Source organism: Cibotium barometz, chromosome 31 (genome assembly GCF_041138505.1).
Source record: "Cibotium barometz isolate CiBa-2024 chromosome 31, ASM4113850v1, whole genome shotgun sequence".
Classification (NCBI taxonomy): Eukaryota; Viridiplantae; Streptophyta; class Polypodiopsida; order Cyatheales; family Cibotiaceae; genus Cibotium; species Cibotium barometz.
The window spans coordinates 37,151,094-37,164,979 of record NC_141076.1 but is presented as its reverse complement, the minus strand read 5'-3'; the positions used below and the strand labels follow the sequence as shown (position 1 = coordinate 37,164,979).

The 13,886-nt window shown below is 43.3% G+C and overlaps 1 protein-coding gene across 2 annotated transcripts in view; it reads left to right on the top strand.

Moving 5' to 3' along the window:
• Nucleotides 1-13,886, top strand: part of LOC147620830 (uncharacterized) — a 140,752-nt gene that overhangs the window by 84,734 nt on the left and 42,132 nt on the right. For both annotated transcript variants that reach the window (XR_015270015.1, XM_086825103.1), the window contains exons 8-9: nt 952-1,081; nt 1,901-1,945. Coding sequence is in view for 1 of the 2 variants with exons in the window: in XM_086825103.1 (XP_086681229.1) it covers nt 952-1,081; nt 1,901-1,945 (175 nt within the window). In the remaining variant the exon portion in view is untranslated. The remainder of the gene's footprint in view (nt 1-951; nt 1,082-1,900; nt 1,946-13,886) is intronic.

The following is a 13,886-nucleotide window of genomic DNA, read 5'->3' as shown; positions in this document are numbered from 1 at the left end:
AGAGGGTTGGTACATGTGTGTCGACTGTATGGTATGCTGTACTGTGATGCGAGTTCTCTTTTGGGAGACAGTTTGGGAGTCTATGTTGTGATGGAGAAGCACTGGATGTGTCAGGGTGTGATGCTGTTCATAGGGTGAGAGGCTATGGATGGTTGTGGAAGCCTTGATCATGGGAGAAAGCTTCTGTATGCAGACTCAATGTGTGAGAGTCTTTTGATGTGAACAATGGTTGGACTTGTTTGTGGATGCCGAGTGGATACGAAGCCATGATGCCGGGTCTTTGCAGGCTTCAGGAGTTCTGCTCTGACGGCTGAGTTTTCTAGCCTTATTCCCTGTTTGTTTTCCTTTTCCAGTTCCTCAAAGGTGTTGAAGTGTTTTGTGTGCAAGTTTCTTTTTGTGCTGCCCTTTGGTTTAGTCTGAAGGCTGGAGGCCGGTTTACAGTGGGTAAAGGGGGGGGCGAAGAGAGAGAGAAAGGCAACGAAGCGAGGGAATCAGCAAGGGAGGGCGAACAGAGAGAGAAAGGCAGTGAGGAGAGAGAATCAGCAAGGCGGGTGGGTAAAGTGGGGGGCAAACAGAGAGAGAAAGGCAGCAAAGAGAGAGAATCAGCAAGGGAGGGCGAATAGAGAGAGAAAGGCAATGAAGAGAGAGAATCAGGAGGGCGGGTGGGTAAAAGGGGAGGAGAGAGAGAGAGAGAGAAAGAAAGAAAGAAAGATACATTAAGCGTCTACTAAAGACCCAAAGGGCCTATGAGACCAAAGTTGTACAATAATGTCCATGGCATATCTCATCATGGAATGGAAAATAAATCAGAATGAAAACATAAATATAGCTATCTCACTGGGGTGATACAAAACTGTCCATGGAAACTCGTCATGGAATTTCCTTGTTTTGAACAAAATGTTGTACATGGAATAAAGTCTTGATGAAATACACAATGATGTATGGTTGCAGGAAAGTGCTCGGAAGTCCGACTTTGAAATCTAGTGCCAGGATCCTATCAAAATTAAATCTTATCTGCCCTCAGCTCTTTCCTAGTGCAGGGCCTCAATCACCAAGCTCCATTGAAGTCATGGATCATAAGGTTAGTAATTTCTTCATGAAAGCTTTCACACTTTCTGTGCTGATTAGCAGGGTTTAATCTTCTTTCTGTTGTTCTGACACGGCCAAATTTCACTCAAATGAGCTTTCCATAGAGGACACAAAGAGGCCCAGGATTGTGTTCCCAATTGGCATCACAGTACCTATTGTAGTCTTGTCTGCCATACTTTATAAATTATGCAAAGGTGTAAATAACTTTTGTCAAGCTGGTGCAAGTAGCTAAAGAGGTAAGAAGGTTCTGGGATGTTAGGAAGTGTGTAGCTGGTGAGACTTGGGACAAGAGTTAAAAGGCATGCTGCTCATCAGGCCAAGATATGCCACCTCCAGCATTGTTTTGAGCAGTTCATGAGATCACACACAAATTCCATGTAGTCAGATCCCCCATGAAGAGAAGGTCATTCATATACAAAACTAGATGGTGTGTGGGGTTGTTCTCAAGTTGGGACCCTTCGAAGGAATGCATCCAATTTACATGTGTGCAATCCTAGTCTTTACTCTGGGGTTCTGCTGTCAGGGCTGACAATGGCCAACACGACGATAAATCCTAATGCTCTCCCAATAGTATCGGCATATGCATCCTTCTCTGGGGATGATGCATGTGACAATCAGATCATCACTTCTTTGGGTGAACCTTATAGATTAGCCTTAGTTTTTCAACCCTTGAAGACAATTTTAAATGCGATTATGTTTTGTCCTAGACCCATGCTACTCCTTAGTGGATCTTTATTCTTTTTGCTTATTTAATTCCAAGCTCTAAAATCCCCTTTGCTTAAAATATAAAGTTGTACATTTTATATTGCAGGAAGCAGGAGGTGAAGGCTTGCTTGTTGCGGAGAATCTCTTGAAGGTGTGCACATTCTTCTTACCAATTTTGGTTCTGAATAGGTTGGCTCGATAAACAAGAATTAAGTTAGACTTGCAAGTATATTGGTGCTCATGCTACCATATTCATCATATTCGTCTTCAGTACCTCTCCGTACAGTGAGATTGGATATGACAAAAAGGTTTGCAATGAACTCAGCAGGGAAGACTTAGTACCTAGTAACAAAGTCTCCTTGTAATTTCAATTTAAAAGTTTCCAAAGTCTGTCATGAAGGCTAAGTAGTCTATTGAAGACCATAACTTTTCAGGCATATTGGTGTTGGGCAAGAAAGAAAATATATTAATGGGAAAAGTATAGCCACAGTTTTAGAGGGTAAAGGCTCCACAATATTCCTTTCTCCTCCTACTGCATACACTTCTTGGATCCAGAACTTTGCATTCCGCTTCTCCATTTACACCTTCACGTTGTTCTGGAAACATATGGATCTGCAGGCTGGTCTTTTTCCTCTTTACTCCTTCACACTAGAATTCAAAGAGAGAGAGAGAGAGAGAGAGAGAGAGAGAGAGAGAGAGAGAGAGATGAACACCTTATTGGGTCCCAAATTACCCACTGAAGGGCTCCCTCCTATTGCTAGGAGTATTTGCTTTATTACCTTTGAAGAGACTGCCTAACTTGGGATTGTAGGTAAGCCAAACACAAGACCTTCGGAAGACCAAGAGTCAGGTTGAACTGTACACGGCTTCACCCGGAAGGATGGAGCAAACGATGATGTATGCGTATGCTGAAAAATGTTGTAGGCTGAGAAACGCAAGGGACTGAAGCGCTTCTTCCTTGGCTAATTGTTGATGATGCGTTTTATGTTGCTGAGTGCTTCTATGCTTCAAGTGATGATGATCCAAAGGGCTTAATGCTGAATCGTTGATGCTTGAATGTTGGGATGAATGATGAGATGCAAAACGATGCTATTTATATGGAGTATATGGCTGGTCGGCTGGCTACAGATCTGATAGACTGCACATTAAATGCTACATAGTGTGTATAATGTGTTATATGCATGAATCATACATGCATGAATGATTCTCTTCAAGTGGGTTAAGGGACTTGACTAACTGATTGACACTCTAAGGTTGAGGAATGACCTACATAGATCGTGCATGACATATCCTGGTTTGAGGATTACAATGGGGCCACGACATATGACATTTCATATCCTAAAGTGTCCTATTGCGGTACAATGATGCACTGATGATTGGCTATCTTGTCACCATGCACTACAATGCAGAGTGCATGTGACATTCGCTCCTGCTTAGCTTGGCCGCAGGTTCATGGCTTCCAAGTAGTCCGCCAATAACTGGGATTACTCTTGAAAGAATTCTTCGTCTAGCCAAATTGCTTCGTGGGTTCCTTGATCTCGGAACTTCATGTAGAACTGATGGAGCCTTCGATCGGAACCATGCTTCCATTGATGAAGAAGGATCTACTCAGGCTCAATGACTTCTGCTTCGTCAACCACATTTGCTTGCTGTTTATTTGAAACATCAAAAACTTTTAGTCCAACATATGGTTCTAGCCAAGAAACATGGAAAACATCATGCATCGTCCAATTGTTAGGAACTTCAACTTCATGGAGACATCACTTAGCTTCTTAACTATAAGAGAATGTCCAAAACTACGGAAAGAAAGCTTGGGATAACGTTTGCCCACTTGTTTCAAAATCTGCTTCATTATGCACAAATAGACCCAATCCCCGTCCTTGAAGTGGACATCTTGTCTAGTCTTATTTGCTTGTCTGCTATAAGCTTCATGGGCTTTGGTCAAGCGGTCTTTAACTCAATGATTTCGGAGAATGCTTCCGTTGTTTTGTTAGTCTCTAGAGATGGAGACACCATTCTCGTCAAAAGAGAAGAGAAATGACGGCCAAAGGTTGCTTGATATGGAGTTCGTCCGACACTGGATGAATGAGTATCGTTTAAGATGGCTTGTAGCAATGGAAGAAAATGTTTCCATTTGGACTGTCGGTCATGACAGTATGACTTGAGAAAATCAAAGGCCAGATGGTTATAGATTTTTGTTTGGCCGTCTGTCTGTGGATGGAATGCACTAGACAACCGTAACTTGGTCTCAAAGTTCTCGAATAATGCCCTCCAAAAATGCCAGGTGAACTTGGAGTCGTGTCTGATGTAATGGTGCTAGGCAAACCACAAATAGGGTACCAATATTTGAGAAAAAGGCGGGCTATGTTCTCAGCTGTGGCCGTATGCTTGCATGGGATGAGCATGTAGAACTTATTAAAGCGATCCACAATGGTGAAACACTGAGTGTTAGGATCGCCCTAGCTAGTCCATAGAAATGTTGAAATGTCCATCGGGAATAGGTAAAGGTTGAATTAAACCAGTGTTTTTCGTATGTGGAACCTTGAGTTTTTGACAAATCTTAGAGGGTTGAATATGTGAATAAACATTATGCCTCATTTTTGGCTAATAAAAGGACCGTCTGATTTCTTGAGGGTACTGTTGATACCTCTATGGCCTCCGACTAAGGAGTCATGGGCATCATGGAGAAGAGCTGCTCGCTTTTCCCGAATGACAAAGGCGGTTCTTGTACAGCAACTAACCGTTCTGCACTGAGTAATGGCTAGGCTCAGAATTGAGAGCCAAACTATATTGAGTACCAAACTCAGGGGACATACTGATCTTTCATGCTATCCAAGTCTTTTCCAGTGATTTCGAAAATGGTAGACTCCTGCATGGTCTGGATGCTGGTCTTTTGACTAAGAGCATCTGCTACTACTAGGTTACGCTTACCAGGGATGTACTCGATCATTCTTCCAAATTGTTGGAAGATCTGACTCCATCAGGCTTGCCGATCACTCCACTGGGCACTTGGCATGGTTTGAAGCCACTTAAGTGCATGGTGGTCTGTTTTGACTATGAAAACGTGTTCATAAAGAAAAGGCTTTCAATGTTTGAGCACTGTGATCACACTCAAAAGCTCTCTATCATAAACCGAATAATTCCTTTTGGCGACATCCAACTTTCTATTGTAGTAGGCCACGGGTCTATTGTCGCGCTGAAGAACAACACCTATGGCTACATTGTTAGCATCGGTAATGACCTTGAAAGGTTCATCCCAAGATACTAACTTCAGAATACGTGCTTTTGAGGCTGCTTTTTGGAGTGCATGGAATGCATCAAGCACCTTGCTTGTAACTGTGACTTTTTGTCTACGGCTTTTCACCCCCTTGAGCAAGTGGGTGAGAGGTGCTGCAAGGTTGGAAAACTGATGAACATGTGTATTGTAGACCTGGCAAAGACCTATGAATGAACAGTTCTCTTGGGCAATCTTAAGAATGTCCCAATCCAAGGTCTCTTGAATCTTTGAGGGGTCCAATCGAATCCTAGAGCAACCGATGATGTAGCCCAAGTATTAAACCTCTGTAACGCCGAAGATAGACTTTTTGGCATTTATGTAGAGCCCATTTTCTCCCAAAAGTTTCAAGACTTTCTCCACATCTTTCTCATGGTGCTTTGGACTGGCTGAGAATATAAGTATGCCATCAAGAAATATGAAAACACACTTACCAATGAGTACTGCGAAAATCCTGGACATCATTTTATTGAAGGTTGTTGGTGCGTTGGTAAGCCCAAAGGGCATGACTACGATATTGTAGTGACCACGCTCTGTCCGAAAAGCTGTTTTTGGAATGTCAGCTTAAAAAATGTGGACCTGATGGTAACCACTCTTGAGATCGATCTTAGTGAAAAATTTTGCACCGTCTAAACGCTCCAAAATGTACTCAATCCTTGGCATAGGAAACTTATTCTTGATGGTAAATTTGTTTAATGCCCTGTAATCTACACAAAGGCATGTAGACTTGTTCTTCTTTTGGACAAATAGGATGGGTGCAGCAAATGGTGAGAAAGATGGCTGAACGAATCTGGCTTGGAGGAGCTCAGATAATTGCTTTTCTAGCTCGCCCTCTAAAGTCTTGGAAAGACGATAGGAAAACCTTCTAGGAGGTTCTGCTCTAGGGACCAAATCGATATGCTGGTTCTCAGAACGAGAGGGGGGGAGACTGGGTGGGAGATCGTCCCTAAGCATAACGTCTTGGTGTCGAGACAGGATGTCTGCTAATTGTGGGACTAGAGATGAAGATGAGATAGCGGCTATAGATGAGGTAGTGGTTGTCTGAGCATGAACATAAATCAATGCTTCTTCCGCTCCCTTGCGAATAGCTCGTCGGGCTTGGAGACGAGAAATCAAAGGGATGCCGAGAATGCTCCTATCCCCACGAATCATGACGGGCTTAGGAAAACCTTTACAGACAGTAAAAGTGTCCTGCGTCCAATCGGGAATAGGTTCATACTAACGAAACCACTGGATTCCTAAAATCATGTCACAACCCAAAAGAGGCGAGACAATGAAATCTTGTTGGAATGAGGCCTTTTGAACTTGGAAGGAAATCTGCTATGCCTCTTGAGAAATGTGGGTGCAGAGACTAGGTGGAAATCCGTCCACATCCAAATGATAGGGCACTAATGTACAACTCATTTTGGTAGCCAATTGGGGAGAGATGGCGTCCTCAGAACTGTCCATGTCAAACGAGACTACAAACTGGTGGCCCTTGGTAGAGCCATAAGCTCGGATTAGGCTTTTCTGTGCAACATCACTCTCACCCTCCTGCTTAGCATCAAATACCACGGATGGCATAGGATGCATAGAAGGTAGAAGCTGAACTGCGTTGATGGTAGTAGGTGATGCTGGGGGAGCAGGAGATGCTGTGGCAACTGTGGAAGAAGGTGGCTTGGAGACTTGCTCCATTTACCATTTTTGACAATCCTTCTTACCATGCCCTATGGTATGACAGTAAAAAGATCGATTTTTTGATTGGTACTTTCTTGGCTCCTCTGGTGGAAGATAGTCTCTAGTGATGCTTGATTTAGCCTTTTCCTCAAGGGTTTTCTTAGGTTTGGATTCCTTATCCTTCTTACCCTCTGAACTAGAGCTAGAATTGTCGTGCTTCTTAGCGTCTTTAGAAGACAAATTACCTTTCCCTAGCTGCGAAGTAGATTGTTACTGCTGGGGTTTGGAACTAGACTTCGGTTGTTTTGGCTTGCCTCCGTTTATCTTCATTTCTTCATTTTGAGCGAGAGTCAAAGCCCGGTTATACGTGCTGGGTTCAATGTTACGAACTGTGAAACGAATGTTGGGATTCAATCCACAAATGAATTGATCCATCTTGGCCTGCACCGATTACCCTAGGTGCTGTGCTAAAGTGATAGCCTTACCGAAAAACTGAAGCACGGGTGACCCGTTCTGTTTGAGTCCGTAGAACTCATCTGCCAGGTTGGTCAAATACTGGGGAGGGAGAAATCTGGTCTTTAGGTCATGGACGAAGGTATCCCAGTGAAAAGTTGTGACACCTATGGTCTGGTTTGTATGTAAGCTAGACCAATGCTGCCACCAAGTGACTACCTTAGCCGTAAGGTGGGGAGCCACTACGTGGACTTTATCTTGAGGATCGGTTAGCTTTGCCAAAGGAAAATATGCATTAAATTGATGAATAAATTGATTGACAGCTAAATGATCACACTTACCATCATACGTCCTAAAATTTGGTTGAGTTCGGTTGACGGTGGTTGATGTCACGGGATTCTGGTTGGTGGCACCTATGGGCGTAGAAACTGAAGAGAGCGTGTGTTGAAATTACAGTTGCATGGCGTCCTTTTCCCGCTTGTGTTCGAGTATCATTCGCTCTCGATTGAGCTCTCGTTGGTGCTCCCGAGCTGCGAGGTCAGCCTGACGCCGGTCTTCTTCAAGCTTGCGTTGAGCTTCCTATAGTCCCGTCTGTTTGCTTTTTCTTGTTGTATTCTTGTCTTTGCTTTAGCTTTCTCTTCCTGTCATCTGGCCTCATCCTTTGGTCTTTGTTGTTCAATTTGAAAGAAGAGGGAGATGAAGTCAGGGGTAGCTAGTGGAGTGGGTGTTGTTTCCGTAGCCTCCAAGAGTTGGAGACGCTCCATGAGAAGTTGATTTTGTGCTCGGAGTAGAGCTATGGTAACTGTTGTTAGTGGAAGAGCATGGTCTCCTTCGAGGGAGACATCTTTTGTAGACATTTTACTGAAGTCGGTGGTCGTGCCGGAGCAAAGTATGACCATCCAAGGATGCTGTCACGCTAGGATGCGGTTCGTGTGGACAAGCTGAATCTAATACCAATGTAACATACCAATGTAACATGCAATGTAATTATGCGTAGATGTAGAATTCTGTCACACAAAGTCTCACACCGCCTTCTTTATCCTGAGTTTCGTGAGTCTTTAGCAATCCACTTTATCATTTCACACTCTAAGAGATAGAGAGAGAGAGAGAGAGAGAGAGAGAGAGAGAGAGAGAGATCTGTACACCTTGTTGGGTTGCAAATTACCCACTGAAGGGCCCCCTGTATTGCTAGGAGTATTTGCTTTATTACTTTGAAGAGAATGACTGGCTTGGGATTGTAGATAAGCCAAAAACGCAAGACCTTCGGAAGACCAAGAGTCGGGCTTAAGCGTACACGGCTTCACCCGGAAGGATGGAGCAAACAATTATGTATGCGTATGCTGAGAAACGCAAGGGACTGAAGTGCTTCTTCCTTGGCTGATTGTTGATGATGCGTTTTATGCTGCTGAATGCTTCTATGCTTCAAGCGATGATGATCCGAATGGCTGAGTGCTGAATCGTTGATGCTTGAATGTTGAGATGAATGATGAGATGCAAAACGATGCTATTTATATGGAGTATATGGCTTGTCGGCTGGCTACAGATCTGGCGGACTGCACATTAAATGCTACATGACTTGTATGTGTTAGATGCTGAATAATATGATAAAAAATGCTGAATAATGCTAATAATGTTGAGTAAAGTTAAGGCTTATGCAATGGTTCACATGCACACGAGGCTGAGTGCTATGCAATGCAGAATGCTTCTAATGCAAACCCTAAAGCTTCTACTAACTTCTACATGCATGAATGATTCTCTTCAAGTGGGTTAAGGGACTTGACTGTTTGACTGACACTTGAAGGCTGAGGAATGACCTACGTAGCTCGTGCTTGACATATCGTGGTTTGAGGATTACTATGGGGCCACGACATACGACATTTTCTTATCCTAAAGGGTCCTACTGCTGTACACTTATTTACTGATGATGAGCCATCTTGTCACCATGCACTACAGTGCAGAGTGCATGTGACATTCACTCTCCCATTATGTAGCTTTAATAGAGCTCTTTTGATATTGACATTGTTGAAGGGGATAGATGATGTGGGACGTGGGATGCGTGACATATGAGGTGTCGGTTGATCTGGGACATCATAAAGGTGTTGTGCATAGGCTTCCCAAAGGAGAGGATCGGTGATGGGGTTGGGGTTTTCTTTTCCTCCAGAATGCGCCACGTGGTTTGAGTTATCCTTGCTCAAAAAGAGCTTGTATAACTTCTGCTCGCATGTGGCTAAGAATACACGCTTCTTCCTTGGGGTCACAACTTTAATAAAAATCGTGCTTTCTCCACGACTCTGATCAACCCCCATTAATCTCTTTGTTTAACTCCGAATCCCATCCTTAATCTCTCATTAATCTTAATTAGGTGTTAATCTGTTGTTGATTCCTCTCTCTCTCACATCAGCCCCAGCTTGAGGAGATCTCGAATAGGCACAAAGCGACCTTCCCATTGTTGACGGATCTGCAAAGCCTTCTACAGGCTAACCCTATGCTCGATATCCTTGATAGCCCCCTCCCCTAGGGGGGGGTAGCTCCATAGGTTGTATGATGATGATGGTCCCACTTTGTATCATATGGCTCGGATTTGACATTCCCAGCTTATAGCTCTAGTCTTTGTTTTCTTTTGTACCATGATGAGAATACATGGACAGTATTGTATCACTCTTGGTCTCATAGATCCATTGGGTCTTTTAAAGACGTTTAATATAACTCTCTCTCTCGCTCTATGAGATGGAGGCACCTCCATAGTGTACCCCCCCGTCCCACATGATATTGTATCCCCTCACTGTACTCCACTCACCTCCATAGCGTAACAAACCCCCCCCCCCCCCCCCCCCCCCCCCCCCCCCCCCCTCACTATATTCACACCCTATAAGGGTTTCTGTTTACCTTCCAGTTCCAGTTTCATTTTCTAGGTGCCAGTAGTATCATCTTTATTTTTCATTTTCTGGTTTTTTTATCCAGACATTGTATCAGATCGACCATGATGTAACTTTTTGGTCTCATAGGTCATTATGGCCTTTTGAAGACGTTAATATAACATTTCATTTCATTTCATTTCTCTCTCTCCAAGGCATTTGCCCTAACACCCCCCCTCTTCTCTCTTATTTTTTTACAACCCCCCCCCTCTCCCGCACAAAAAAAAAACTCCCCAAAAGACTCTCCTCTCTGTGCACACACACACACATGGACTGTCACCCACACACATAGATACACTCCTAGAAAACCGTCTCCATTCTAGGTAGTTTTACCCACCTAACTTTTACCCTCCCCACTCTCTCCATCCCTCGCACCCCCCCCCCCCCCCCTCTTTATTTCTTGTTTAAAAAAAAAAGCAAAAAGCAAAAAACAAAAAAATATTAAAGGATTTGATATAACTGCCTCCCTCGTCTCTCTAATTTTAAGGTGAGTTGTTATTTTTTTTATTTTTTGTTTTTTTAATTTTAAATAACAAAAAAACACCACAAAAGGACAAAAAACATAATTTTTTTAATTTTTTTAAAAAAGATTCCACACCAATTGTCTTCTCACATGTTCATGGTGGGTGCTTAAAAAACAAGTATAGTAGTATGTATTTATTTATATTAAAAAAACATCAATAATAATAGTTTATAAATAATAATAATAGTAAATAAATTAATAATAAATATTGAGGAGGAGGATAAGAAGAAGAAGAAGAAGAAAGAAAAGAAGAAAAAGAGGAAGAAGAAAAGGAAAAAGAGAACGAAGAAGATCATAGACAATAACAAAGACAGACACAAAGACGACCACAAGCAAAAAAATCTAACGGGAAACAACAAACCAAAAAAAAAGGAGAAAGAAAGAATGAATGATGGTCACAACGAAAAAGCATGAGGAAAGGAAACAAGAAGATGGACACACCGAAAAAGTGGGAAAGACAAATGAAAACAAGTGAAAAAGCGGACTAGAAGGAGAGAAACGGCAAAGAAGAAGAAGAAAAAGACTGCTCAAAACTGACGTCAAGCAAGGATGAGTTCGGGCAGGCAAAAGCTTCCAAAGCACATTAAATTGTCGGTGTCCTATTGCTTAGTCAATCAATGCCAACGAAGGAAGAAACCCAGAAAGTGAAGCTTCAAGATGCATTAAAACACAGGCTCGAATGCATTTTCTACCTTTTCCGTTGTCGCCGCCAAGCCCAACAACATGTGATGAAGCTTATGATTTTTCTTTCCATCTCACCCTCACCCCTTGGTGTTTTTGCTATAACACCATATCCCTTTGCCAAGTTCTTATGGGTTCTATAAAATCCAAAAATCTTGTAAAGATTTTGCTTCTCGTCACTTTATTTTTACTCCCATCCATTCATAGAGTTATTGCTTATGCTTGGATCAGTCCACTTTTCAGCTTAGCTCTAAACATAAAACATGTGTGTCCTTGCCTAAACCCAAGGACATAACCCCCACACAAGGAACACAAGTATACCAAAAGGTTTGAAGCTAATCAAGGAGACATGCTTCAAGAAGAGGCTCACAATTCTTCTTGAGCAATTTGCCGAGATTGTGAGGCCCAACTGAAGAGAATACCATCACTCACCTGATGCCAAAGTATGACAAAGTGTGCATGCACCATGTCCTTGTCATCGACAACCGTGTAGGTACATATGTGGATTGGGGGCCATGGTGGGAGGCTGGTCCATGGTACGACCCATCCCCTAGATTCCCTCTAATGGGTGCATGCTCAATGGGTTGTCCTTAATGATGTCATAGCATTGTTTTTGATAACCAAGCCTCGCCCACAACCAACTCCTTCAACAACAACCTCCTTACTACTAAAACCCTCAAACCACCATCAAGCAAAGTGAAAACATATTGAGAAAAATAGAAAGCTAAAGAGTTGGATCTATCACATAGAGGAGAACACACATGAATAGTCCATGCACAACACTTGCATTAGTCACAAGGGTTTCACACTTCGCAAGCACATCTAACGTACACATGCACTCACAATAGGTAGCACTTGCACCAAGCCTGATCTTTGACAGCCATCCACATACAACTCTAGATGGGGGGCCATGATGGGCAAAAGCCTGGTCCACGGTATGACCTATCGCTTGGATCACCTTCAAATGTATGCCAAATATGGAAGTCACAAACTTCTTGTAGAGACTTGCTAAACGCTAGAATTAGTGGACATGGAACTTAAAATTTTAAGTTTCTGTTTAGCCTAGTGTGAAAGCTAGCCATTTGTATATAAGTGCGTTTTGACATTAAGCAATATACATTCATCCCCTTTCCCCTTTCATCTCATAATAGACCGGGCAGCTTAACATAAAGTGTGCCTCATCCTCTCTCTCTCCTCTTGTGAGATATCCTTAGCTCAGCCACCTCTACCCGGAGGTAGTGGGAGGAATACCCTGAGTTGGCCAATCTCGATACACAGCATGTGAGGTGCATTTCTATGTATTTAGGCATCTCAAAGAATCCATCCTCAAAGAGATTCAAGTAGTGATCCTTGTAGAGCACCCCTCCCCCCATCCCCCCCCATAGTTACCATTTTTCATGGCCCGTAGGTGCATTTTATCTGACGATAGGCGATGCCGCCGTGGAAGCACCTTGTGGGGTTTTGAACGCAGGACCTTCTGGTCCTAGGCAAACACCTTCAGCACTTGGGCTATCACCTCACTGGCATCTTTGTGGAACTTACACTTCTTACCAATCTCTAACGGGGACACCCACGTCGGATGTATGTGTAGAGGGTCCATTTGTTTGCTATGTGCATGAAACCATTGAACTACCTCTGAATACCATGCACATGTAGGTAATGGTGGTGGCCATATCAACGAGGAGGAGGGCAATCCAACCCATCTGACCTGCTCCCTCTCTTTCTCTCTCCTGATGTAACTCCATAGAGGACCGCAGTGCTAGGTGCGGGAGTCTCCTAGATAGATCTTGGTGTCTCGGAGAGTTTTTTGAGAAACATGACCTGTGATGCCTGGTCTGGGATTCACAGTATGAGAGTTTGTTCCGTTTATACATCCTTCCCCGCTTACTATGCGTCGACGAAGGGGGTCATTCCATTTTTCGCACATAGTTTGGCACCATCATCCTTGGGCGTGGGGCCTTCCGGGAGGCTACCCTCCCACACGTTGAGCTCTTTGCTCTTCTGACGCTTTTCTTCTTCAAGCATTGCATTCATGATAGCACGTTACTGTGGTATGGGTGCCACCTTTTGCTTATTGACAAAGGTTGCATCAATGTCATTCCTCAGCCCGTGTGTGTCTGTGGCCATAGTTTGTTTAGTCTGCCAGTGCAGTTTTTAGTTGCTTCACATCATGAGCTAGGGCTGCCTGCATGTATATTCACTCTCTTAGATTCCTTTCCCTATGGAGGCCTTCATGCCATCCAGCTCCTTGCGGAGTTCAGTACATTTCATACATGTGTTTTCAGCCTTCCACGAAGCTTTTAAGGCATCCAATTCTGCCTTCACATGCGCTTGCATGTCAGCCTTACATTTTATACATGTGTTTTCAGCCCTCCAGGAGACTTTTAAGGCATCCAATTCTGCCTTCACATGTGTCTGCATTTCAGTCTTTCAGGCAGCTTTCAAGGCATGTAGCTCTGTCTGCATATGAGCTTGCACTTCAACCTTCCATGTGGCTTTCGAGGCATTTAGATCTTTGTGCATTTGGCCTTGCATTTCCTGCCTTATTGTGTGTTCCTCCTGTTGTTGCCTGAGGATGTTCCTCACTGCT